Below are 27,819 nucleotides of genomic sequence, written 5' to 3' on the forward strand. Positions count from 1 at the left end.
TAGGCTTATTTCTGTGGTGGAGAATATTGGAAAGGCTGAAGTACTCATTGTTTCATTCGGTCTTTACGGCAGGATCAACTCCGACTTATACACTGGAGGGAACGCTGAGGGAGAGGAGGAGAGCAGTCAACTGTTATAGAGTGGTAGTTAGGGACTACTTAAAGACGGTTCGACATGCACAGTCTATGGACCGGATACGACGAACTGCATCGAGGTGGTGTGAGGGAGTTTAGTGATGTGATGCAGAGCAGTTGACATTATCTTTGATAATTCATGGCAGAACGGAGAGGTCCCAGAGGACTGCAGTAAAGCAAAATTCAGTACCTATCTTTTTAGAGGGAAAGGAAGATCAAGGGAACTATCAGACATCGTCCTCACTCAATTCCTGAAAATCATGGAGCAGGCTGCTGAAGGAATCCAATCTTAAACACTATAGAGGAACCAGGTGATCAGAGCATGTCGCATGGACTTCCAAGTGGTAAATCATGCTGACCAACCTGATTTGTTTCTTACGATGAGATGACTGGACTGTGGATGGGGGCACGCTGTTGATGTTGTATCCCTTTGATTCAGTTAGGGCTTTTGACCGGTTTTCCACAGCATTCTCATCAGAAACTAAGGACAGTTGGTTGGGGAATGGACTGTGAAGTGGATAGGAAATGGTTGAATTCATGGGCTCAGCGGGTAGGTATCAATTGGCACACTCTCTGTGCACCTGTAACAAGTGGTGTGCCGGGGTTGTCTTAGGGCGTTCTATTTCAATTGTCTTCATTAATTGATCTTGTGATGGGATTAGCTTGCACATTACGTAAATTTGCAGATGACACAGTTGGGGGGGTGGTGGACCTCTGAGGGCAGGATAGGATTTCTGGGAGCTTAGACAAATTGGAGAAGTGGGCACAAGAAACTCATGAAGTTCAACAGGACAAGTGCAAGTCCTGGATTAGGAAGAAAACCCGCATGTACTGCTACAGGCTGGCACTGCTGGCTAATGTAGCAGTTGCTTGAAGAAAAGGATCTTGGGGCTTACGGTAGATGGAAGTTGAACATGAGCAACAGTGCTGCTCTTGTAGCAAAGGCCTTAATAGCATACAGTGCTGTCATTAGTAGGAGTGTTTGCCAGCAGATCGAGGGATGTTGACTATTTCCCTCTGATTCGGCACTGGTGAGGGCCGCATCTGGGAATTACTGTGTTTCCAGTTTGGCGCCTCACCTTACAAAGGAGATGGCACAATGGATGGGAGTCCAGCGGAGGGCAACAATGTTTAAGTAGACGGTAGACTGACTTATGAGAGAGCTGAAGGACTGGGCTTATTTAGCCTGCGAAGAGGATCGACTAAGGGGGGGATTTGATAGCACTTTCAATACTTTGAAGGATGTTCAAGGAGGAGGAGTAGGCTGTTTCTTCAGTTGTGTGACGCGAGTGACGAAAGAGCAATGGTTGAAGTTGCAGTTGCGGAAGGTCGCGAGGCTGGATATTAGAAAAAACTTTCTGACTAGGAGAGTGGTGAAGTATTGGAATGGGTTACCTAGGGAGGTGGTAGAATCTCCATCTTTAGAGCTATTTAAAGTCCGGCTAGACCGCACCCTGGCTGGGATTATTTAGGGAAAATGGTCCTGCCTTTAGCAGGGGGTTGGACTAGATGACCTCATGAGGTCCCTTCCAACCTTTTGATTCTATGATTCTATGATAACTTAGATAATTATTTCACATCTTAGCTCTAATGACTAATGACTGGTTTGACGCATATTCCAGTGTGTTGATACCAGTCACAGAGGCCAAACGCACAGCCCAAACCAACTACAAGACAGAATCAAATGAAAAAAAACCTTACAAGCATCAAGAGTGGCAAGAACCAAGGTACAAGAAACTTCCTGATGCTATGCCATTGACTATTGGCTGTACTTATGTGAAAGCATCCATGTAGCAGCTGATGCTGGCAACATCAGAAACATGTATGATGGGATCCAGAAAACCTTGGCTCCAACTTCCAAGAAGATAGCCCCACTGGAATCAATGACGGGGGAAACAATCAATGACCACACCAAGCAGATGGATTGCTGGGTAGAAACCTACTCTGAGCTTTACTCTGATGAAAATATCAAGACACTGCCTATGAAAACACTATATAATGATGCCAGAGTAAAGTATGTTGGCAGAGTTCATTGTAAAGTCACAAAATAGTAAATTGCAAATGAATTGATACAAACAAGGAAAGGTTAACACATAACCTGGTTTTGTCTATGTCTTAAATAGATGTGAGTTTTCCTTTAGTATTAATGAAAAACTGATTTTATATTTTCCCCCCTTCTTTCAAATGAACACCACAGGGAACTAATTTTATTCTTGAAACATGACTGACTTCAATTGAACAAAAATCTGAGACTAGTGAACCATAAAAATTACTCATCTATTTAATAAAGGCAATAATGTGTGTCCAATACCCATTATCTATTAATTAAGATCTAAGGCTCTGATCCTACACTTAGTGCTTGTCTATCTAAACTAGGTAAATTTGCACTATTGTAATTACACTGATGTAGCTATACTAGTAAAAACCTCTAATGTAGAAACACTGCATAGATGTAAAATGTGGTTTACAAATACTTGGCTTAAATTAACTCAGTAACTTAGCTGTAGCTATACTGTTGCAAAAAAAGCCCCATATAGATAAGGTCTTACACACATTCTCAACTGTACTCACTCACATGAATAACCCCACTAAAGTAAATGGGAATACTTACGTGAATACACGCATGTGTATATTTTTTTGAAGGATCATTGCCTAAAACTAATTTTTTGTTTTTAAAAATTAACAATACTGTGCTATATATTATTGTTACCGCTGCGTCAAATATTCATTTGAATTATGAACAAAATGCAGTGTTTCCTGAAAAAGTGACGTCAATGGAAATTTCCACCATACTAAAAGAAATGGGGGGGTGGGACTAGCAGGTAACAGGGATACATGTGAAAATATTTTTATGAGGTATATCGTGGTACATTTTTTAATTCTAACCAAGAGAATTGAAAAAGGAGATTACAACAGGTCACACTGAAAAGTGAACTGTAAGGCTGAAGAGAGGTTACTATTGGTGTTCTTCAGGAACTGATTTTGGGACTAATCTTATTTAACATGTTTATTAATACCCTGGTACAAAAAGTGGGAGTATGCCAATAAAATTTCTTGATGACAGAAAGTTGGGAGTTATTGCCAATACAGAGGAGGACAAGATTATCATACGAAAAGATCTGGACAACTTTGAAAACTCGAGTAATAGAAATGGGATGAAATTTAATAGTCCAAAGTGCAAGGTCATGCACTTTGGGACTAACAACAAGAATTTTTGCTATAAGATGGGGACATGTCAGTTGGAAGCAACAGAGGAGGAGAAAGACTTGGATGATCAAAGGATGACAATGAGCCATCAGTGTGATGCGGCTATGAAAAAGGCTAATGCAATCCTAGGAGGCATCAGGTGATATATTTCCAGTAGAGACAGTGAAGCGCTAGTATCATTATACAAAGCACCAATAAGACCTCAGCTGGATTACTGTGCAATTCTCATCTCCCGCATTTAAGAAAGATGGACTCAAACTGGAATAAGAGCAGAGAAGGACTACTAGGATAATCAGAGGAATGGAAAACCTACCTTATGAGAGAAGACTCAAAGAGCTTGGCTTGTTTAGCCTAACCAAATGATGGCTGAGGGGACATAGGACCGCTCTCTAGAAATACATCAGGGAAAGAGAGGAGTTATTTAAATTATGTACCAATCTTGTCACAAGAACAAATGGATATAAACTGGCCATCAGTAAGTTTAGGCTCCAAATTAGACAGAGGTTTCTAACCTTCAGCGGTGTGAAGTTCTGGAACAAACTTCCAATGGGAGCAGTAGGGGCAAAAAACCTAACTGGCTTCAAGACTGAACTTAATAAGTTTATGGAGAGGGAATGGTGTTATGTAATTGCCTACAATGTCATGTAGCTGATCTGTGACTGCTAGTAGCAAATATCCCTAATGGCTGGTGAGGGGACATTAAATGGTTGTAACAGAGAATTCTTTCCCAGGTGTCTGGCTGGTGGGTCTTGCCCAAATCTCAGGGTCCATTTGACTATCATATTCCTTCCTGGGGAAGGAATTTTTCCCCAGGTCAGATTTGCGAAGACCCTGGGTTCTTTTTGCCTTCCTCTGCAGCATGAGTCACTTCCAGGTCTAACCTAGACAGAGTAAATAGTGGATTCTCTGTAACCTGAAGTCTTCAAATCATGAGTTGAGGAATTCTGTAACTCAGCCAGAGGTTAGGGATCGATTACTGGAATGGGTGGGCGAAGGTCTATGGTCTGAAATGTGCACGAGGTTAGACTAGTTGGTTATGATGGTCCCTTCTGGCCTTAAAGTCTATGAGTATGTGTGTTCATACCGGTATAACTGTACCCATATAATTAGACCAGTATAAATGATAAAACTTTCCCTGAATACAAGGCCTTAGTCTGTAGCATCCTTATTTAAACCTGTTTTCTCAGCTGTGTATGAAAGGAAGGAGGACAATATGCTCTCAGATATGACACAATTGGGAGCAAGTCTGCCAGCTATCAAAGAATTTGTAGATTTCCACAAAAATATAATGTGATTTAAGCTTTTGTTTATGTTCTATTCTAAGTTATTAATTCTGCTCTTTCTCCGGTACACATTGTATAAAACAAAATTGTATCTATTATATAAATGTATGTGAGATGATCATCGTGCTGATAAGAGTGAATTTCATTCCAGTCAGGAGATATTTTTACAAGCCTTATAAGTAACTGCTTACTGTGAATAAATGCATGTTGGACATTTGTTTTTGTTTTTAAAAAAGCATGTCCATCACATTGTTACCTAAGGTACTTCTAGCTCAATGTTTCAACCACTAACTTATACTACCTGCAACTATTCAAAGGGCTTTTTAGACCACGTGCTATTGAGTTGGAAAACAACCAAATAAGGACTTCAGGATAAATATTTATTTAGGCACATGAAATTGTCGCAGCACTAAGGCCTCTATTCTAACATGGTGGCTGTATGGCCAATTGTTGGTCATCTAAAGGTCACACTGGTACCGTGTGCAACACCATGGTACTGTGTGCTACCTTAAGGTGCGGTGTGCAACATTATAGTGCCGTGTGCATTTTCCCGCTGTTTTTGTCTGGTCACCTAAGGGTCAGGCTAGTGCTGTATGCATAATACCAGCGTGCCGTGAGCAAAGAAATCCAATCTGACCAATTGTAATTCAGTTCAAAAGGTCAGATTAGGGTTGTGTGCAGAACAATGCTAGTGTGCTGGGTGCAGCTTCTAGTAGCTTTTAGTGTGCTGTGTGCAGATTCTATCTACATAGAGGGCACCAGCTCGTAACCTGGAAGGTGAAGGAGCTAGGGACCAATCAGATGCTGACAAGTGTAAAAGAGCCTTTGAATAAAACCATGCCTCATGCCAAAATCTGCGGGAGTATCCACATACTGACTGAAGGCCTGATCAACCCTTCAGCCAGGGGTCTCCTCCGGATATAGCCGGCTCAGGACGTGACATTTATTTTTCGAAGTTATCTTCTACGGATTCAATATGCTTCTGGTGTCTGTACTGCCGGTCAGCTGCGCCTGGAATACGGTACTTGCTTTCTAATTTTCTGTGAATACTCTGTTCTTTGCTTAGTTTTCTTCTGCAGAACTGTATTTTGTTGTTATTCAGTATAAAGTGTGTATATATAGCATATGAAAGTTGAATTGTTGTATTAATAGCTATTGTTGATGTATTTTATGATGTTTGGTTAATGTGCACACAGTTCATTTAATTTAGTGTATTTGTTTTGCTTTTTAAAAGAGCAGATAAGTTTGAATTATATGGTCCCTTGTTGATGAATGTAAATAGATTGCTTCAAGTTGTGTGAATATTTCTTTTTCCAATAGTACTGTTAGTTGGTAAAAGTGCTCCTCCCCAGCCCAAGTTGTGATTTTCTCCCTGTTAATAAACGGCCACGTGGTGTTTTCAAGTTTCAATTTGTCTGGTTTTAATTTTCCTCTCTCAATTAAAAGTTCACCCGAACCTGCATTAGGGACGGATAGAAATAATAACTCAATATAACAAGAATTGCAATTGACTATAACAAGATTTTTTCCCAATAATTCACACCAACACTATCATCACTTAAACTCCTCCCATGAAAGCAATGGTAGAAGCATTAGTCTAGAAAGACACAGATGTTTTAAACATCACACGGTGTATACGTGATCTAAGGAAGTTAGAAGACAAAGGATGAAATGTGGGCCCCATTGACATCAATAGCAAAATTCCTATTCAGTTCAATGGGCCCAGGATTTCACCCATTGTGTTTAAAACACTGGCAACTACCAGAAACCCCTGCATACACCAGTGCTCTCACCATTTTTACCACCACCATAGATAGTGGTAGCAATGTTAGGAAAGGCTAATGTAGAAACAGCCTAGTGGTCCTCAGGTCATATTTGGAAATAAAATGTCAAGTAATTAGATGCTTTTATGTAAACAGATTCTGGACATAATGGGCTAAAACAGGAGTTACTGTAACATTTTGTTTACAGTATGATTTTTGTTTGTAAAGTAAATGGGTTCTTCCTTTAGTGAAAAGGTCTGCTAGGAACTTTTCAGTTAAAGGATTACTGACAAAATAGGTTGCCATGATCTATCATGGCAACAGAAATACTGTAAATTGTCTAGCTGTATTTGCAAATGTTTACTGAGCATGGCAAATAATCCTGCTGCAAACTCAAATAAAGCAACCTTTTCTTCTGCAATAGCAAAAACATTCCTGTCTATTTTGTAGTTATGGCATGCACAATTACAATGAGTGAAGCCAAAAGTTCATTACTGATGCAAGTGAACTAGACTGAGATTTGGAAGAATGGTTAATGTAAAATCTCTGTTGAATTAAAGGGTACAGGTCTGCTAGCATCATTAATCCTTTTGAACTAAGATCCTCTACAGAGCAGAAGTTTTCCCTTCTCTATTCACAATTTCACTAAAAAAGTCATATTTTACTATAGCTAATGGTCCCCTTCCATTACTCAAATAGGAGACTTATAGGGCAAAGGTACATGTTATATGAAGAGGTGTTCAGGAGGAAGCACTGTTTCCTCTGAACAAATTCTGAATCAATGTATCTGGATGAAAGGTGCTTTATACAGTATAGATGGAGTGAATTTATACAAGTACTCTAGTACAAATATTTTCAACTTAATTTCTACAAATTTTAGTTGAAAATATCTTGAATAAAATGTGAATCAATCTTTGGAAATTCCAACAAAATAAAAATTCATATTGCAGAACATTTTGAAAAACAAATGTAATTCTTTGGCATGATTTTCCTCCAAGTATATTTAGGTGCAGGGTATAAAGTGACAATTATGGGGACCTGTTCAAAACACAAAACATATGGTTTCACTAGCTGGGCTAAAAGAGGTCATTTTGGGTTTTTTTATATTTTATAGAGTGAAATGGAGGAGATTCAGTATCAAATTGTGAAAAATGAGATATTTTATTCTACCTTTCTCTCTTCTTTTCCCCTTCATAAGTGGCATAATTCAGGCAGGTATTTTATTTAATGTCTTCTGCCCAAAAGAACCTGAAACTGTCTTCATCTAAGATTGGACCCCTCAATCCAAATTATTAAAAAAATATAAACAAACAAAATTACTAAAATAATTATGCTAAAATAATCATAAGGTTCAGACAGAAAACTCACAAAAAACAAGCAGATACTGAGGTATAACTCATAGCCTTATTGGACCAAGTACTGTTCTCAGTTATACCCATAATCACCCAGTGGAGTGGGGGAGGTGGCATTGATGTAACTAAGTGCAAAGGTGCTGTCTAGTGTACTCAGTTATATTGCTATAATTATACAGGTGTGTTTTTACCAGTATAAACACACACAGACAGGAGTCTTGCTGGAGCACAGCAAGGGGGCTCAAACATGCAGTATGTCTCTCCTGCTGCTCCTTTAGCAGGTATCAAATGCTCTCTGGTCATTGTGGTTCCATACACTTGATGCTAAGGGCAGCATACAAACATTTTTTCTGTTTCATTTCTTTCCTAGCACATTCAAAGAGACATAGATTTTAAGGCTACAATACATTTATTTAAATTAACATAAGTAATCTCATTGGCTTCAACAGGACAACCCACATGTGAGAAGTTAAGCACATACATTAGTGTTTGCAGGATTGGGGCCCAAGTTATTGTTGTACAGTGGGTAAAACTTTTCCAAACGAAAATGCATAATACGCACCAGTGAGATAAACACGGTTGAAAAATAAATATGCTTCAATGAATAAAAAATTATTCTCATTGGAAAAACAAACACTACAAGAAATAAAAGGAAATAGTATATTGGAGTCATTTAGGTGACAAAAATGATTCTCAGGAGGATGCCAGAAAGCTCCTCATTCTAGATTATGAAATAATGACTCTGCAGGAGATAATCATTTCTGTTGTATATAGAAACAAATAGATACACTACTTATGTTCATCATAGCATAGTTTTGAGTTACAGAAGCATTGAAAGTACTTAATTCTCATTCTCAACTACTCTGCCTTAATAAGTTAGGTTTGATCATTGTAAATTATATATTTATAAATAATAACAGCAGAATATTTCTCAGGATGTAGTTTTAATAATTGGAGAGAAGATATATGGATACTAGTATATTACCACAATATCGAATATTACTTATAGAAAACTAAAATAATAAAGAAGCAGAGTACAATTATGAAACAATACCAGTTCTTAAGTTAAAAGTTTTCCAGATTTTATTATTATAAAATACAATGTCATTGAAATGTATGACTCCTGACAAAATAGTGGTTATTACATTTTAGGGAACATATCTAAATAACACCAAAGGATTCTTTAGACCAATAGTAATGGCCAACAGCATGATGTAGCTCTTTTTAAAGTGTGGTTTACTCCCTAAAGAGATATTTTTTTTTAATGGCAACATGTTGCTATGTTGACTGTGTCTGTTTCTGTATCTAATATGTTCAGTTTGCCAGTTTTTGTAACTACCAGCCTTGCAAACTCAGCCTAGGATCTGAAAATCAAGCTTGGTTACTTTCTTCTTGAACATCGCCACCTTTAGAAATGATTCTGCATGCAAAGTCTGTGGCATCTGTGCAATATCAGTGCCTTTAATGAAATATAGTCAATGATACTGTTGACGATGGACAAGAAGAAACAGAATCTAATTAACTCTCTCACAAGTGCAAAAATACATAAAAATAGTAAGACCCCTCTTTTACAAAAGCACTTAAATTCATACTTTAATCTATCTTTATTCTGCACAGAACTTACATGGGTTTTCAACTTTTAAGCAAATTATTAAATCCCATTGATTTCAATGAGATTTAAGCACATACTTATGTATTATCCTCAATTAGAATTCTTTCTTATCTCAGGGCCTCAAAGCTTTTTATTTTTTTTCCCCATACCAAAGTAGTTATTGGGTATGTTTTTCTGTAGGCGAAGTTAGCAGCAACTCCAGTAGTTATGTTTTCTTAACACTTTCCAGTATATGCAACTATTTTAATTGTTTATAACTCTGCAAAATTTTAGCTGTTTTGGCTGTAATTCCACGCTTGCTCTCTCAGGCTAATTTATATTATTATGTGACAATTTCAGCATAAATAGTTCTGCCATTTCCAAAATTAAGTTAGGGAATACAAGTATGTTTGCCTAAGCTAAAAAAAATCCAACTCTTATGGTATCGTCATGCTTTGGAACATAGACATTAAATTTGGCAAGGCAGTAGCTCTGGATTAAGGTAGATGCCTTTTGCTCTCCCTGTGAAAATTCATCCTGACTTGGCCAAATTTTTAAGCCTCTGAAAAATCAAAAGCTCATTAGAGTTTAGCAGCTGGCTGCTCAAGTCTCTGAACATTCCAGTCTGCTGAATATACGCCTAGCCCCAAGAAGTTCCCTATATATATTTGGATGGTACATAGGAAAAAAAAATAACTTCAAGATACCCTTTGGCCCATTGTCTGTGCTTGATACAGGTATGAAGTAGAGTGAGAACAAGGAGAAACACAATGAAAGCCCTCTGTTACACATAAAGCCAGCATAAAGTCCAGACAGAAATGCAGCCCTTGCACCCTAGTAATGAATGGGCTGCTTTATCAAATTGGGAACCCAAAAAGCGTGGATGTTGGCAGGAGTTGTGGCCATAATTACCATCCCTTATGGACACCCTAGGCACTTGTGCAAGATTTCAAACCATATAAACTAATACAAAAACTGTAAATAATATAGCTACCCCCATAAAGATTCAACTTCAGTCATGTAACACATTTAAAAAGGAAAACAGTAATAGACGTGTGAACCACGATTGAGATATTGTCAGATCAACCTATCATTTGGAATTTTCGGACTTCTGTGCTTGATTTCTTTCTTATCCTCAAAGTCCATTTCTCATTAATGTCAGTTTCTTGCATTTAACTTCCATGTGTTTGCTTGTTTATTTTTTTTTAAATCTGAGCAATTCAGCTTATGGAAATTGCAAGGGGTGGAATACCTGAAAACCATCGAGTATATACTGGTAACAATCAAGCCATATAAACTAGCATTGCACTTATTATATGCATAAAATCTTCCTTAAAATTGCTATTTGACAAAGAAAATGTTATTTAGAAGGTCCTTCTTTCCCTCAGTGTGAGAGGTGGGAAAAGATTTCTTAGTGCGTTAATTATAATTTAATGATTCATTACAATATATAAGAAAGTAAACACCATTTGATGCTAAATAGGAATCTCTTTGCTAATTGCTATTTTTCAGTCCCACTAATTATGTTGCCATGCTAGTTAACTCACTTCAATATATTCTGAGAGTAGTAACTGGGGAAATTGCTACCCCTCTATAGAGAGCTAAGAGTCTAATTCCTCACACACTGAGCTTGAAATTGCATCTGCCAGCTCTGGAATAATATGATGATCTAACCACCACAGTTAATTATCATTCTTAGCAACAATCATTGCAATAAATATATGATTTTAATATACCTCTACAAGTGGTGATAATGAAACCAGCAATAACTGCACTTGACTTTATCACAGATTTTGTATTCCCATTTTTAGTCTCCCCAAAACATTCCTGCTCAGACACAAGGTAAAAAGAAATAAGTGTGTGCCATAAGTTTCAGCACTATAATGATGTGGATTTATGGGAAGGAAAAAAACAGCATTCACATTTATTTCATGCTTTAATAACGACAACAATTATTTTTTTTCAGTCCAAAAATATTCAGGTAAAACATACTAGCTGGCATAGGTAAATAATTTATCTACTTTATGTCTGTAACAGCTATCCCCCTATTCCATTTTGTTTTCTTACAGCTGTCCCCATACTCCATTTTGTTCTCCTCTTGTGGCCGCCCCTTCTCTGGCTGTTAAGTTGTTTAGCAGGGCCACTGCCCTTCTCAAAGGGATGGCCACTTGTGTTAAGTGGGACCACTGCCCTGTTCAAAGGGTTAGTCCTGTTATCACCTTGTTAAACCTGGGCTTGTTAAAACCTGGGCTCGGTGTTAGGGTAGGGACCTGGGCTCGGTTAGGGTAGGCAATGTTCCCAGGAGGCGCCAAAACCTCTGTGTTTTCCTAGATTTCTGCTTTGGGGAAGAGTCAGGCCTTTCATGCTTTTGAAGTCACCTTACTGCACAGGACTCTGCCCCAGACATGTCCTCTGTGCTCCTACATTTGTTGCCCTGCCCCTCTCCCCCGCTGTGACAGAGGAGCCAATTCAATAGAGTCCTTGGCAGGAAAACGCCTGAGGTTTGTCTTCAAAGACAGTATACGCACCTTTGTAACTGTTGTTCTTCGAGCATGTTTGGGCTCATATTCATTGCCAAAGTAGGTGTGGCGGCGCCCGGCGTCGCATGTTCGTCGGAAGAATTACCCCTAGCAACACGCCGGGCCGGTCGCAGATGCCCCTGGTTGGCGCCTTGTGGCACTCCGCGTATATACCCTGCTGGGACCGTTCCGCCCTCAGTTCCTTCTTGCCGGCTACTCCGACAGTTGGGAAGGAGGGTGCGGGTGGATGGATATGGCAACCACACATCTTCGGAAAGACATCAACAGTTAAAAGGGGGAGTTACCGCTTTTCTTCTCGAAGTGCTTCCCATATCCATTCCAGTAGGTGAATCCCAAAGCCTTACCTGGGCCTTGGGGTCGGGGATTGGAACCCTGCCGAATTGCAAAACAAGCTTTAACCCAACAGCTGCATCGTCGCCCTGGCTGCTGCAAACAAAGGGTACATGGGCGGAAGGTGTGACCGGGACCACGTAAGCTGCACGGCATCTGTCGGGATTTAGGGGACATGAGCGGGAAAAAGGCAGTAAGAGGGTGTGAGCTCTCGTGGGGGAATATGCAGTCACTCGGGCCGGAGAGGCGTGCCAAGTCGAGCAAGATTTCTTGATTGCAGGGGCCGTACCCAGGAGAGGAATGTTGAGATGAGGAAAGGGATCCTTTCATCCTGTTCCTGCACGGGCAAAAAGATGGGACGTCTTTTGCGAAAGGGGTTCTGGGAGCGGTCGAATGTGAACCCAGCCGCGCTCTATGGAACATCGACGCGAGTTTGTAGGCTCTGCTCTCTACGTGATACATGAGGTTTAGGTAAAAAGACCGGCGGAGGAGAATTATGTCCTGGTTAAGGTGGAATGAGGAGGGGACCACCCTGGAAAGGGAAGGCAGGGATGCGGCGCAGCTGGAACTTTGTTTCGCTGTGGATATTGCATGTAAGGTGGGACCACCACAAGAGCTCGAGCTTTTCCGAAGACTCTCCTGCCGATGTTAATCGCCACAAAGAAGCCGCCACTTTCCATAGAAAGATACAGGAGAAGGGAGCAGGTGCCAAAACGGTTCGAAGGGGGCCCATTAGCCCGAGAGAACCTGATTGGGGCCCAAGGAGGGGGCAAGGGCGCGCGGACCTGGGGGGAAGAGGGGGCTCCAGGCCCTGAGGAACCTTGGAGACTTATATGGTGAAGAGAAGCCGAAGTGGAAGGGCCTCTCCCCCTGGGGTGGATGATCGAAAAATGGGACAGCTTAGGGTTGCACTTCGCCAGGGAAAGATGAAGCGCGAGGCCCTGTTGTTGATGTTTTGCCATTAAAGTAGGTTCCAAAATTTTCCCCACTGGATAGGGAGGGGGGCCCCTGTGTAGGTGTTTTAATTTGTGTCTGACACCGCAGGAGAACCTTTCTTCCCACTTTGCCATGTTTTTTAAAGTAGCCCTGGCTTGGGCAGGGGGGGCCTTCCTGCTTCCCCAGGGGAGTAACCTGCTGCCCACTGGAGTTTTGTAGAATCAAAAGGCCGCAGTTCTGGAAAGCCACAAACGAGCCAAAAGGGAACCCACGTCATCAGGGTGGGGGGGAGGTTGGGGATGGTTGGGGGATGGGAGGGAAAGTGGGGCCTTGCCCTTGGTTTCCTGGGTAATTTAAGTCCGGATGGGCCGGGCAGGAGAAACTGGGGTCGGGCTTAATCCGATAAGTTTTCCTGCCAGAGTGGAGTACCAGTGCTGGCGAGGCCCCCACGCTGGGCTGATGAGAATTACTTCGAGCCTTGTCCCCTGCGGCAAGCTTCCACCAGGGACTTTGTGGCACCAGTTGGGGAATGTGGGGGAAGGCATATAGGAGGAGGGTCGGGAACCCACCAGGGAGGAAAAGGCGGGTTCCGGAGATCGAAACCCGGGGTTTGGAGGAACCTCGAAAAGGAAGCCAGGAAAACCTGGTGGGGCATTTCCGGGTGCCTGCGTTGAGGCGAAAAGAGGTCGATTTGGGGAAAACCCCACCTCCGGAAAAGAGAAGAATGGGTGCTAAATGGTCCGGGCGGGGAGGACCACTCGTGGGTGGGACCTGCTGAGGTGGGCCGCTAAATTCGTTTTGCCACTCTGGAAGGAAGGGGAGGCAAAGGCAAAGACCCACGAGTGGGGGCCTTTACAAAAAATTCCCCATTAGCTTGGACCGCCTTCTTGGACAAAGGAGGGGAGAAACGGGTCCCTCCCTGCTTGGTTTATTATAGTGCATTTCGGCGGTGGTGTTGTTCCGTGAGGCCACTAAGACGCCAACGGTTGGAAGGTGACGGAGATAAAAGGTCCCTGACCAGGCGGCATTTACCGCTCGTTAAGCTCCGGAAAACTTTATATGAGGCAAAAGGCTCCTGAGAGGACAGAGGGGCTTGTTGGTTTCCGATTTGGGACCCCATGTGGAGGCTCCCTTCCCAAGAGAGGAAGGTTTCCGATTTGTAGGATTTCATTGGACGGTTCCCTGGGGTGGAAACGGGGCATCGGGCCCGCACCACTACAGGGGAGGGGGTCTTGGCCCCAGCGGAGGGAAGTTTTGCATACGGGTCTGTTGGAATAAGTGTGACGGGGGGGACCACGTCCATGGCGTCCCTCCGTTGGGTGTGTAGCGGAGCCAACCAATTTTGAAGGGGGCAAGGACGGGAGCTGGGCGTTCTTGGTGGACCCAAAGGTTGGGCAGGGCAAGCCCATATAGGGGGGGACAGCGGCTGAGAACAAGGACGCGGCCGAGGGTCGTGGGAAAGGCGAAGAGGGCTCTCTATCCAACCAAGAAGACTTATAGGGCCCGGAAACCGCTGGTATTTACATTTATACTTCAGTGTTAATTGGTTACCAACTGTATTGTACCCCACTGTATTGTACCCCACTATTGAAACCCCCTATACTATTTGCTAAAAGAAACTCCTCCCCAATTGTCTACCTTAAACCCCATACCCCTCACTATTGAATTTTCCCTGTTTTTTGCATTTCCTTAATAAAGTTTATTTTGCACCCCACCTGTGTGGTAATTGCTCCCCAAGATCCCATATACCTGCTGGCAGGGACACTTTAGTATTGACCTACCATTCTACAACTGGCCTACTTAGGGTCCAGATTGGAGGCTTCTGTCATTGCTATTGCTGATGGAGCAGAGGACTGAAAAAGACTCCCCACTTCAGAACTTTGCCCTTAGATTCACACCAATGGGGAGAGAACTGAAAACTTTCAAAGGAATAGTCAAAGAAGCACTCATGCTATCTGCATTTGAGTGTAATTTGTGGTCACTTAACGCTGTTCAATTATTCTTGCCTATGTTATTTCTCAGCTGGAATACAGCAATGAGATTTACCTGGGCATAAAGTCTTCAGCACTTGGGAAATTCCAGCTGGTACAGAACACTGCAGAACATCTCTTTAGCAACACAAGATACCATGAGCACATCAAACGTGTTCCCTGCTCGCTACACTGGCTTTCCACATAATTTTGAATAAAGGTCTCAGTACTTATCTTAAGGGTGCTCCATGGCCTGGGCTCCAGATATCTAAATGATTGACAAACTCCAGGAAGAAGACAGTAGTCAACAACTTTGCTCCTCTGACTCGTTGGACCTCTCTACAATAAGGGCCAAATTCATCTGTGTGGGAGAGAGCTTTCTTGTGGGCTGTCCCAAGACTGTGAAATGAATTCTCCTAGGAACTAAGAATCATTCCAAATCTCAGCATCTTCTGCTCTAAGTGCAAAGCACATTTCTTTGACCTTGTCTTCTCTAACACACACAAACACACACATGCAAAGTCAAAGAAATGTGCCTTGCATTTAGAGCAGAAGGAGATAAGGTTTGCAATGATTATTAGTTCATGGGAAAATTTATTCCACAGTCTTGGGACAGCCCCCGAGTTGGAGGACTCTTTCAAATACTACTAGAGCATGGATAAGTCTTAGGGAAATAATATAGTATATTTTCATTTTGATGCATGAAGATTTATCTGCAGACCTATACATTTCAATAAGAGTAATGTAGTCTTTTCCTTACAAAAACATTAGTGTAGTGCACCTAAAATCATCTAGGTTGTTTATGATGGTTTATTACTACGAATACAAAATTTAGGGCTGGATTCTTTGGTCCACCAAGTTCACATTGCACCACCTATGCAGTGCTAAGTACACATTATATTGCTAGAAGCAGTTATATTGCCTCAGGAGAATTCTCTCTGTTTAGGACTTAGATCAGTGACATAATGGAACCTTAATGACAAGTGGGGCTCAATGCCTGAGAATCAGGAAGCCACCATTGGTTCCCTGACCACCTCCCTTTTTCAGTATGCCAGAGCAGAGCTCAGGTGCAGAGGATTCTCAAGCCCTAAAAGTTCAAGGTTTAGAACTTGATCCAAAAGCTTATGAATTCAGTGGAAAGCATCCTATTTGGTGTAAGTACTCAAACGGGAAATGCTGAATGGAAATATTTCTTACCTCGGCAAGTAGGTAAAGGGCTGCTCCACTGTCCATTGCTCCGGCACTGTGCTCGAGTGGCGCCTTGAAGTAAATACCCAGTGCCACAAGTAAAGTTTACAACATCATTCAAATTGAACTCGCTTCCATTAGTTACTCCATGAGCTGGGTTCCCAGGATGTCCACATGTGATCGCTGTTAAAATGAAACAAACAGACTAACATCTAATTGAAATGTGCAGGTCTACGGTATTGCTTGCATTTTTTAACCACTTCTTTTTTAACTTGAAATTTAGTCATACTTTCTATTTATGTACTGGTAAAGTAATAAATTGAAGGAAATAGAACATAAATTTGTGGAGATTTTTCTATTTCTTTACAAAAATGATGAAAAAATTTCAGAAAATGTCCAGTATCTATATTTTACTTTACTTTTAACCACTGTACAATAAAATTAATATGAATATACATGAGTATTCTTAGATATATAGCATAATTTAGGCAGATCTGAGATCTTTAGATCGTTTAAAACAAAGTCACTCCTCCTTCTCTTGTATGATTCCAAGAGTTGTAGGGACAGAATCGTATACTCCAGTCAACTCAGATTTTATTTAACACATCAGAAACACAAGCCTCTTGAATAGCAGGATTTTAAATAATGTTGATTTAAGGGAGGAGTCAGAACCCAGTACTAACCTTAGTAACACAAAATCTGATTTTATCTACCAGAAAGTTTTGGATCTATTCTGCCGAAATATTATTTCAAATAGATTATCTGAATGTAAGGAAATTATTAATTATTATTATTAAGTACTCTGGTTTGTGTCTTCTCATAAGGAATTCTATCCTGCAGAGACTTATGCATATGCTTAACTTTAACTATGGGTATGTCTACATGGGCAAGTTTCTGAACAAGTTATATCACTTTTATTAAAGAGATGGAATTAAACCATAGCTGCATGTCCACACTGTACCCCTTGTGACGGTGGAGTGCATTCACATTAGCAGCTCTTGCAATGGCAAAGACAGCAGTGCATTGTGGTTGCTATCCCACTGTGCAGCTGGCTGCAGGGTGCTTTGAGAAGGGTTTGCAAAGCCTCATGGGATAGACACAGCATCACACGATGCAGGTTTCCCAATCCCATTGTTCCATGGGCATCCTACTACTTTGCCAGCTGCTTTTCAACTGAAGTGTAGGGGAGAGCAGAGTGTGGGACTGGGAGTATATGTGTGTATGGAGGGCAGGGGAGATACTGTGTTTTGAGAGTGTCTTGCTGTTCAGCCAGCAACAGGAAGCAACCAATCCTGAGACAGGACAGGGCCGGATCCAGGCACCAGCTAAGGAAGCAGGTATTTGGGGTGACCAATACAAAGGGGCGGTACTCTATCCTCTATTGAAGTGGCCTGTCCTGGTCCTTGGGTGGGACACTCTCTTTCTCTTTGAGCTGCCACCAAAGAGGAAGAGAGAGAGTGAAGGATCCACTGCTGAACTGCCGCCGAAGAATGGAGCAGTGTGACTGAGCTGCCGCCAAAGTGCTGCCGATCGGCTTTTTTTTTTTTTCGCCGTTTTGGGTGGCAGAAAACCTGGGCAGGGGGAGGGGGAAACCCCAACATCAGCCCCAGCCCTCTCTCTCTCTTTCACACACACACACACACACACACCTGCCTCTGTTTTCAACAGCACAAGCATTCCACATTAATGGTTTGCTTTGTGTCCCGGAGCAGATCAGCACAGCATGCAAGGGCTGTCAGAAATGGTGCTTTGAAAGGGGAAGGGAGCATATCTCCAGAGCAGCTGACTTCAAAACAATGAGCAGAGCAGCCATTTGAGGGATTATGGGACTCTTCCAGTGGCCAACTGATTGCTTTCTGTGCTGTAATATGTTTACACTGCCAATACAGTGCACGAGCCTCCGCGCTTTAAAGATTATGACTCTCATCAAGGTGAGGTTTTTTTGCGATCCTGCAACTGAGTTCTGCACACTAAGTAGCCTGGCAGTGTGTGCAGGGCTGTCCCTAGCCATTTGGGTGCCCTATGCAGTCCCCCTGTGGGGGGACTGTCTGGGGCCTCAGGCCTCCCCACCCAGGATCTGGGAGGCAGGAGCCGTGGGGAGCCACTTTTGGGGGCCCCACAGGCTCAGAGTGGCCCAGGGGAATAGCGGGGGCCCAGGAACAGCCTGCTCCATTTCCCTTGCCCTGGCCCCAGCCAACTCGCTCAGAGGAGAGGGTTTGGGGGAAGGGATCTCCCACTCACTGGTAGTAGCAGGAAGCGGAGCAGCCCGGCCCCAGCCCGCTCTACTCTGTCAGCTCCCAGCCAGAGTGCTCTGCTTCCCACCGCTGGTGAGGTGGAAAGCGGGCGGGCCAGGAGTGGAGCAGAGGGAAAAGGGTAAGAGGCAGGGCAGAGGGAGTTGTCCAGGACCCCACACAGCCCCAGGGACGGCCCTGCCCCTTGCAGGCACTGCCAGCCGAGGGATAGGGCTGGTCACCGGGGCTGGTGCTACCACATGTGCAGCATGCAGCTGCCTAAGGCACCAGGAAATTTCAGGCAATTTGGTGCCCCAAATTTCATGGTGCTGTATGCAGCTGCGTATGCTGCATATGCCTAAGGATGGCCCTCGGGAGTTATAATGCAAAAAGCTGCTTCATTGCACAGTAACTAGCCAATGTAGACAAGGCCTAAGTGCCCAGTTCCATTGACTAAATTTGTTGCTATGCTCATACAGGATGCCAATGTTATAAACAACACTTTAGAATTGCACTACTGTGCATTGTACCTAATTGTAAATCTTATGGTCAATGGAACTACTCATCCAGTCAAAGTTATGCATGTCTCAAGATGCTGGCCCTGGGTTGTGACTTGCTCTGATTTGTACAGCATGAAACACACTGACAGAGGTTAATAAATATTAAAGAAATGAATATCTAGAATATCTATTCATTAACTGCTTTAATTCAGAGAGCCGAATCTGAATTGAGTCAGTAACATATACAGGGGCTTTTTGCTCTGCTCTTTATGGTACTTGGGGAATCCCTGGAAATTCTGTGAAAAGTAGCAAAAGGGGAAGGAACTAGAGCCCAGGAGATAGATAGATATAGATATAGATATAGATATAGATATAGATGATATGTGCATGTGTGTGTGTGTGTATCATAAGGAAAAATAGTTAAATCAAGTTCAGAAGTGCTTTATAATAAACTGGAATGCCATATGGGACCAGATCAGTGATCCATTTAGATCTAGTATCTTGTATCTAAGAGTAGACAGTATCAGATGCCTTAAGAAAAGGTTTAAGAAACCCAGTAGTAGACCAGTTATGAAAAGAAATATCCCTTACATATTTTTATTCTAATGTAATTGGTGTTCCTATTATTTACACAAATGTTCTGTTTTTAAAATCTTTCTAAAGACATCATCCTCAATATTATCTTACAGTAATGAGTTCCACATATAAATCATGTGTTGCATAAGAAAGCATTTCCTTCTATTAATTTGTTCCATAGTTCATACAGAATACAACTACTAGGAACTATATTTTTAGAGTACACTTATAACTTTTGTACTCTTATTTTATGGTCAGGCACTGGCCTATTTCTGTGAAAAAATGGAAAAAAAATAAAAATGAAAAAAGAAGGAAGTTAAAAGCAGAAAACAACACAGACGTATATTTGCATCTCTTTGACATTGTGTCAGTAATAATGATTGTATTCATTTAAACATCTTGTTTGTTGCATTTTTTTATTTCTTTGTATTTTACTTGAAAAAATTAAAATGTGTTTCCTTGTATTTTTACTGGGTGTCTAACTGCCCAAGACCATTTTCAACATCAGGAACAATTTCTTGGATGTCAATGTGAGTTTCCTTCTATAAAGGATTAAAGGCTAGATCTTCAACTAGTGTAAATCAGCCTTACCAAAATCAACAGAACCATAGTGATTTATGCCACCTGAGGATCTGGCCCTAAAAATCTAACTATGTACTATCACGGATCCACAAACCAGTGCTATGCCTTAAGCTATGGAACAATTTCAAGGAGGAACTCCTTCAGTGAGTGACCCCCAAAGGTCTTCCTCCAGGGTAAGCCTTGCAGCATCACTGCCTTCTTGACTGAACCTCAGGGCTTCATCATTCTTGCTTCAGATGATGAGCTCTGCTCAGTTATTCCAACTGAGACAGACTCCTGAGAGAGACTTGTATACTCTTCAGTGATTAATGCACCTCATCAAGTATTCACAGTGACACGCAAACAGTGTTGTCAAAAGAAGTAGGATTTATTAGTCAGCTGGAACACAACATAGGAAGTCCTTAGATTAGCATAGAAAAATGGAGGTTGAAGCTAAGGTTTCCAACTTTCTACTTGTCCAAAATCTAGCCCTTCCCCTGCCCTACCCCTCTTCTGAAGCCCCACCCCTTCTCCAGGCCCTGCCTCCACTCATCCATCCCCCCTCCCTTTGTCACTTGCTCTCCCCACCCTCACTCACTCGATCATTTTCACTGGGCTGGAGCAAAGGGTGTGGGAGGGGGTGAGGGCTCTGGCTGGGGGTGCAGGCTCAATGGTAGGGCCAGAAATGAGAAATTAAAGGTGTAGAAGGAGGCTCTGGGCTGAGGCAGTGGGTTGGGATGCAAGAGGAGATGAGGGCTCTGGCTGGGAGTGTAGGCTCTGAGGTGGGTCCAGGGATGAGGGGCTTGGGTTGAAGGAGGGGACTTTGGGCTGGGATGGAGGGTTCAGGGTGGGTGAGGGTGAGTAAGAGCTCTGGATGGGGGTGTGGGCTCTGGGGTGAGGCTGGGAATGAGGGGATTGGGGTATGGAAGGGTGCTCTGGGCTGGGACTGAGGGGTTCAGAGGGTGGGTAATGATGGCTGGGGCAGAGGCTGGGGCACAGGTAGGGGGCCGGGGTGCAGGCTTCGGGCAGTGCTTACCTCAGGCAGCTCCCAGAAGCAGCGACATGTCCTATCTCCAGCTCCTATGCAGAGGTACGGACAGGCATCTCTGCGCGCTGCCCCATCCACAGGCACCACCCCCAGCTCCCATTGGCCATGGTTCCTGGCCAATGGGAGCTGCAGAGCCGGTGCTTGGGACAGGGGCAGTGTGTAAAGCCCCGTAGTTGCTCCTATGTGTAGGAGTCGAAGTGGGTAAATGCTACTGTTCAGGGAGCCGTGCAGAGCCATAGTAGCCAGTGGGCCTGCCTTAGCCCCCTGTGCTGCTGACTGGACTTTTATCGTCCCGGTCAGTGGTGCTGAGTGGAGCCACCAGGGTCCCTTTTTGACAGGGCATTCTGGTCGAAAAGTAGACACCTGGAAACCTTAGATAAAGCATATACCATTCTGGTTAGCCCACAGCCCAACGAAGCTGCAATAAACCCTATTGTTCAAGCTCTATGCCTTTCTCAGTCTGACCTCCTTGGTCAGTTCTCAGATGAGAGCCCAGACTCTTTCCAGCAGTTATGTCTTATACCCACCACCTCACACCTTCCTAGTCTTTTGTTCTCGAACTGGCGTCTTTCCTCATCTTCTGTGCTAAGAGGCGAGGAAATACATCTCCCTTTTGGTCATTGGTTTCTAGGTGTCAAAGTCCTGATGATTGGATTTGCCATTGTCTTAGTTTCTCCAGCGATATGGGGTCAGCCTCAGCCAGTCTCTTTCAGTTACTCCTTTGGGCTCCAACAGCCAGGTGACATACATACCTATGTCTCTTAGCCTACCCTGAGAGCACATCATCCTTCACTGCCTTTCCCCTTAAGTGGATGCCATGTATAATATAGGGGAAACTGAGACCCACATATGATTCATAAAAATATTGCAGAAAATTCCCACTTGGTCACAATAACATCTAGCCATTATACAGGAAGTGTTGTATGCTAGCTCAGTTGCTTCTATCTTTTAAAACTACTACAGATTATCAAGGTTTTAGAGTTTCAATAAACAAGTCAATTTCCAACACATCGGAAATCGTAGAACATAATATCTACTTAATAATATTATATTTTAAGGGCGATGTTTCCTGAGACCATCGATGATATACAGTAGGCTCTTGCAACATAAAATTGAAGTCTCCTATAAAAATTCTGAAAGTGAAGGTCATTTTTGTTTAGATTATTGTCTTTTTCAACACATGCATATTTTCAGTCACTCTGCTCCTGTTTACACCCCTCACTACTCTTGACAAATGCTGCTTTTTGTGATGTCTTTCAGAAATGAAAGGTCTCAAACACTGAGTATAACCCTAGCACATCACCACTATTGTTGTTGTACATCACTGACCTATTGACAGATCAGCACTACAGTTCTTGAGCTTGCATAAGAACTACAAGCGCTGGAAAATATAAAAAGAAGACAAGGCGGGTAATTTTGGCATTATAGTATTTTTCAATCCCTTCGAAGCTTTTATATATAGTCACAGAGCTTTTATGTATTTTAAGTAGCCATCAGGATTTTTTTTTAATTCTAAGGTCACTTTTGATAGCATCATGTCATGCAACTGGTACTTTACAAATCTGACCTCACCCTCTTCTCTATTCCCCAATTCCCCAATTCCCCCACCCCCATAATATACATAATATGCTAGTTATAAGTATTTAAAATATGCTCTGGTAAAATGAGGCCTCGGTACCAAAGATGGAAATCATTAAGGTACTAAATATTTGGACTGGATATTTTCAGCAGTATCTACACAGCTCAGTATATTACTACTTTTTATAATATTTTCCAGTTTTTAAGATTTGTTTCCTTACAAATGATATAGGATTGTTAGCTCTAGGAATTGAAGATATCTATTTAAGAAGAAAAAAACTACAATTCAGAAGGCATAATGGCAATACAAGCTTGCTGACCTTACCCCAACAATAAGTACCAACCCCGACTTTCCACTTTTATGGGTAAGACCATATTTTAGCCATGTTGGAAATTTGTCAATTCTGGATCATCTATTCAGCCCTGGTCAATGTTGACCAAAAGGTCTTATCTGTTGACTGTTTGGTGGCTTATGTGAAATGAGAAGAGGGAACAGAGGAAACACATACCGAAGCTCTCTGTTGCATTGGAGGAGGAAAGCTTCTCCAAGTGACTGTTTCCCCAGTCTGTTTCTGGAGCAATAATGGGGGTATTTCTGGTTCAGGTAAGTAGCAATCAAGTCTATTGTCAGGGTTCCCCAGTGACTGAATATGTAATCGAGTACTATCAGATCCATTTCCTGGCCAATGGGAGCTGCAGGAAGCAGCAGCCAGCATGTCCCTGTAGCCTGTACCGCTTCCTGCAGGTCCCATTGGCTGGGAACGGCAAACTACGGCCACTGGAAGCTGCAGGTGGCTGTGCAAATGTAAACACACTGTCTGGCAGCCCACCAGCGGATTACTCTGATGAGCCGGATGCGGCCTGCAGGCCGCAGGTTGCCCAATACTGTCCTAGATAGGCGATGACTGTAAGCTGCCCAAGGATCCCAGTATATCCACTGTAGCAGAGGAAACAGCATGGATGGTGGCATCCATGGATGTCCTCACTAGGTGGGTTGAAACTCCAAATGTGGTTGCACTTTGGATGTCCCCAGATGTTGTTTAGGTGAGCTGTGGTATGAGGTAAGGAGAGATTGCCATCCTCCTCACTGTCTGCCTCTTCTCTGGAGAATGGTGGGGCTGACGGGGAAGCTGGTCCCAGTGCAGAGTGTAATCCCAGTGATTGGGACGTAGTTGGAATCGGAGAGCCAATACCGAGTAGCAGAGATTCTTGCATCTCAGTTACCTGTAGATCCCTGGAGAAATGAAACTTCTCTGGTACTGCAGTGATGATCAGTACCCCTAGGTTCTGCCGCTGCAGGCTCACTGGTATTGAGGGAATTGGTGAGTAGGCTGAAGTCTCTCATGCAATGGGCACCAGAACCAGGCTGTCTGGAATCTCTTGGTACTGTTGCCTGCCAATTTTGTAGAGATAGTACAGATTCTTTCTCTTTTGATCCAGTGCAACATGAGTCTTTTGGCTTTGTTATGGTACTTACTCATGGTTCCTCGAGTGTCTTATGAATGCCATGCTGCGATGCTGCCAATACCATCAGTGAGGAAGTGGCTGATCTTGCCAGGGAGCTCCATTGGCCAAACAAGCCTTCGTATCAGGGCCTGTAGCCCTTTAATTAGAAGCCTTGTGAGGGGAGTCAGTAGATTTTTTCTTAGACATCCTTTCCTTGGAAGTTGATGGTCTCTGGGTTGACCATAGTTCACAAGGAGACCCAGGATCTGGATCAGAGGCTGGTCTAAGGGAACTCTCCACAATTAAGAATTAAATTTTTTGCTTGCAGCTCTTCCTTGTCAGGACCTTTTTGGCAGAAGTTGCACTTCTCCGGAATGTGAGCCTCTCCAAGGCACCGCATATAGAACAAGTGTCCATCGCTGATTGATACTGCCTCTCTGCAGGAGAGGCAGTGTTTGAACCCAGGGCAGTCAGGCATAATCCTTGACAGGGGGTATTCCCCAGTAAGCAGGGGAGGGAAGGTGTCAGCATTGTTAGGGAGAAAAAGAAAGGTGTAAGAAATTAAAAGAAAAAAAATGAGAAAAAAGAAGAAAATGGGGAATGGAGAAAACAGAAACTCTACTTAGAAACAAAGAATGGAAACTCTATCATCAACTATAAAAATACAAAGCAAACTGATATTTGATTCTGACTGCAAATCACACCATCTCAGGACAAGGGTGGCTGAAAGGAACTGAGGGCAATTTGCCTGTATGATGCTATATTGCCTTGATGTAAGGCATGAATCAGGGACAGCGCGTGTGTGGGCCAAATGGGCACTGCTCTCTAAAATTTCTGATCAGAGGTGCAAGAATGCAAACTCATCTACAGCAGAGCACCCGAAGGGACACTACTCGACCAAGCAATCATGATTACCCAAAAAGAAGTAGCCATGAAACTCCAGTGCATTTGAAGGACTATATAACATAAATGGCTTTGTTTCTGCAGAGATGTTAATTTATCATCCAACTTTTGACATTTATTTTATGCTTTTTGTGTTTCATTTTTAAGTTGGAAGAATTTCAGATAGGTGAATGTAATAACTATTATTTAATTTAAAATTTAGGGGAGAAAGGAGGGAAGTATTGTTTATGGAAAATCCATTTTGTGATTGGTGCTGGTCTTTCAGAGTACCGAGTATAGCAGCTGGGTCAACTGAATCCACTCCAGGATTTGGTTTTGACTAGGAAGTTCAGTTAGCTACAAACACAAAAGCTGCATGCTCTATTCTCTGAGCTGTAGGATTAAATCTGTGTGATTCATCCAGTAGCTCCTAATCAGCTAGGACACAACATACAGGAGACCAATCTTTCATAGGAAATGGACCAAGTCTGTGGAGGCCATTGCCCACAGAAAGAAGTGTGATACAGCTCTCAGCAGTCAAACCAGAATGAAAAACTCATCTCTTTGACTTAGCTTTCCCTTGATTAATTCTTATCACACCCAAACACTATCACAAAAATAAAAAAACAAAATATTTGTCCAATAATCTAATCAAATTACTTCTCCTACTCCCGGAAAGAAAGAGAGAATACATTGTTAGTAGTTTTTAATTATTGGGAAGTGCTTAGATGGACACACGTGCCACATATGTTTGTAGACAGACAGACAGACAATTATTTGCAGCCTGTACCTGTCCCTTCTCTTATATACTGGTGTTGATATTGCTAACCTTCAACATTCAGGCCAAGATGAGAGGAGGCATGCAACAGCACCTAAGTTACTTAAGGAGAAGTGTGACATAGTGCATGAAGTGAGTACCTAATGAGAATCTGGAGATGGATGGGCACAAACCCATTCACAGATAAAGGCCCGTCCCCCCAGCCTAAGGGGAGGAGCCAAATAATGAACAACAGGGACAGGACTGAGATCAAAGAGTCGAAAGCATGGAGCCAGAGGGGATCGCTGAGCAGAGAACTCAACACAACATCCACTCCTCCTCGAAAGCATTCAGGTAGCCAACAGACATGGCCCAGAGGAACTTTGCCTGGATACCTGATCAAAGGAAGAAGTGGAAAAGGGTCCCAGAGTTGCAGAGCACCTCCCCATCCAGCATCCTACTCCTGGTAGGGAGATGGCCACCTTGGTCAGTGCCAGGAGGAGGTTGACAAGGAGGTCTTGTGACTTCATGGAGCCACAGATGGGGTATGCTTAAATCAGGAAGTGTGGGGGAAAGTGCAGCCAGAACCTAAGAATACAGTTCTGAAGGAGCCAGAAAACAGGCTGCAGCCTGGTGTACTCAAGATGGATGTGCACCAGGGTCTCCCTCATGCCGCAGGAGGGGCAGGTGTCAGGGATGGAGGTGAACCATGCTAAGTACACCCTTGTGCTCGTGGCTCCGTGAAGGAGCCACCAAGTAATATCTCCAGGGGGTGCAGTGCGGGACCTAGGTGGACTTCAGGCTGGCCCATCAGGGCTTCTAACCCTTCACACATGGTAGGAGGTCCCTCTACTTTGTAGCAGGGCAGGACACAAGGGTGAGGAAATAAAAGGTGTGGAGTACAAGCGTCTACAGATAGAGGACCTGGGGAAGCTCACAGGGCAAGGGCCTGATGACAAAATCCAGAGGGCCAGGGGTGTGGGATTGGCAGGGGCAGCGTACCGCAGTACCCACTTAAGGAAGGCCTAAGAGGCAGGTGATAAGGCTGCCCTCATCTCCAGGACTATGCCCTGAGGGGTGCGAGGGGTGAAGAACCTTATGCGCCAGATGAGCACCAAGGAATCAACCCAGGCCCTCTGGTCATAATCTAGGAGGTCTCTGATCCTGGTGGTACCTGCCAGGACCAACCGCTCGCATACCGAGGGGTACTCTGCCACCTGCACACTGAGCTCAGGGTTATGTAACAGAGGCTACACGAGGAGATCTTCGCACTTGGCAGCTGCCTCAGACCTGTTTGCTGAGCCCAATTTCCAGGTTTAGAAAAGGCCCTGGTAGAAGACCAACAGGTCCTGCAGAAAACCCCTCGGATGGAGGTAAAAGAGCTACCAGTTGTATTGGAGCCCTTGGAGGCAGTGGAGGAAGGTGTTTGCCAATGCATACCACACTGGACTACCTGCACCGTAAAGGAGTCTCTGCAGAGCCTGGAGGCAGAGGACATGGACCTGACTGCGGAGGCAGAGCAGGCCCTATCCCCACTTCTCCAGGGGAAGACTCAGACCCCCTGCAGATACCCAGTGCTGTCCTGGCCAAAAGAACTTCAGAGTTAATCTCTGAAAGTAGACCAGGGAATCCAGGGCTGGGCTCAGGGGGTTGAGCTGGTGATTGAGCATGGACAGGGCTAACTGATTAAGCACCAGCCTCCGCTCCCACAGGGAAAGGCACTGGAGCAGTCCCATTCATGCTCAACCATCCTGTCCTCCACATTGTGCTAGTTCTCTGGCAGAGAGGGATGGAGGGTAAAAAGGGACACAGCCAGACAGAGAAGTGGACCCATGCGCCACTGGATGGCCTGGAGCGCAGGTGGTAGGGAGCTCATTCACCACCTATCCCCAACTATTCCCCATGTTTGCACTTACTACTTTCCTTACTCCTGCCACTATGCCCTT

The 27,819-nt window shown here is 43.3% G+C and overlaps 1 protein-coding gene across 1 annotated transcript in view; it reads right to left on the reverse strand.

Moving 5' to 3' along the window:
• The window catches only part of CSMD1 (CUB and Sushi multiple domains 1), a 2,093,217-nt gene that overhangs the window by 89,002 nt on the left and 1,976,396 nt on the right, over positions 1-27,819 (reverse strand). The window contains exon 54 of the mRNA XM_075063712.1: positions 16,304-16,477. Within this exon, the coding sequence (XP_074919813.1) occupies positions 16,304-16,477 (174 nt within the window). The remainder of the gene's footprint in view (positions 1-16,303; positions 16,478-27,819) is intronic.

The sequence above is a fragment of the Chelonoidis abingdonii genome, chromosome 3 (genome assembly GCF_003597395.2).
Source record: "Chelonoidis abingdonii isolate Lonesome George chromosome 3, CheloAbing_2.0, whole genome shotgun sequence".
In the NCBI taxonomy this organism is placed as follows: Eukaryota; Metazoa; Chordata; order Testudines; family Testudinidae; genus Chelonoidis; species Chelonoidis abingdonii.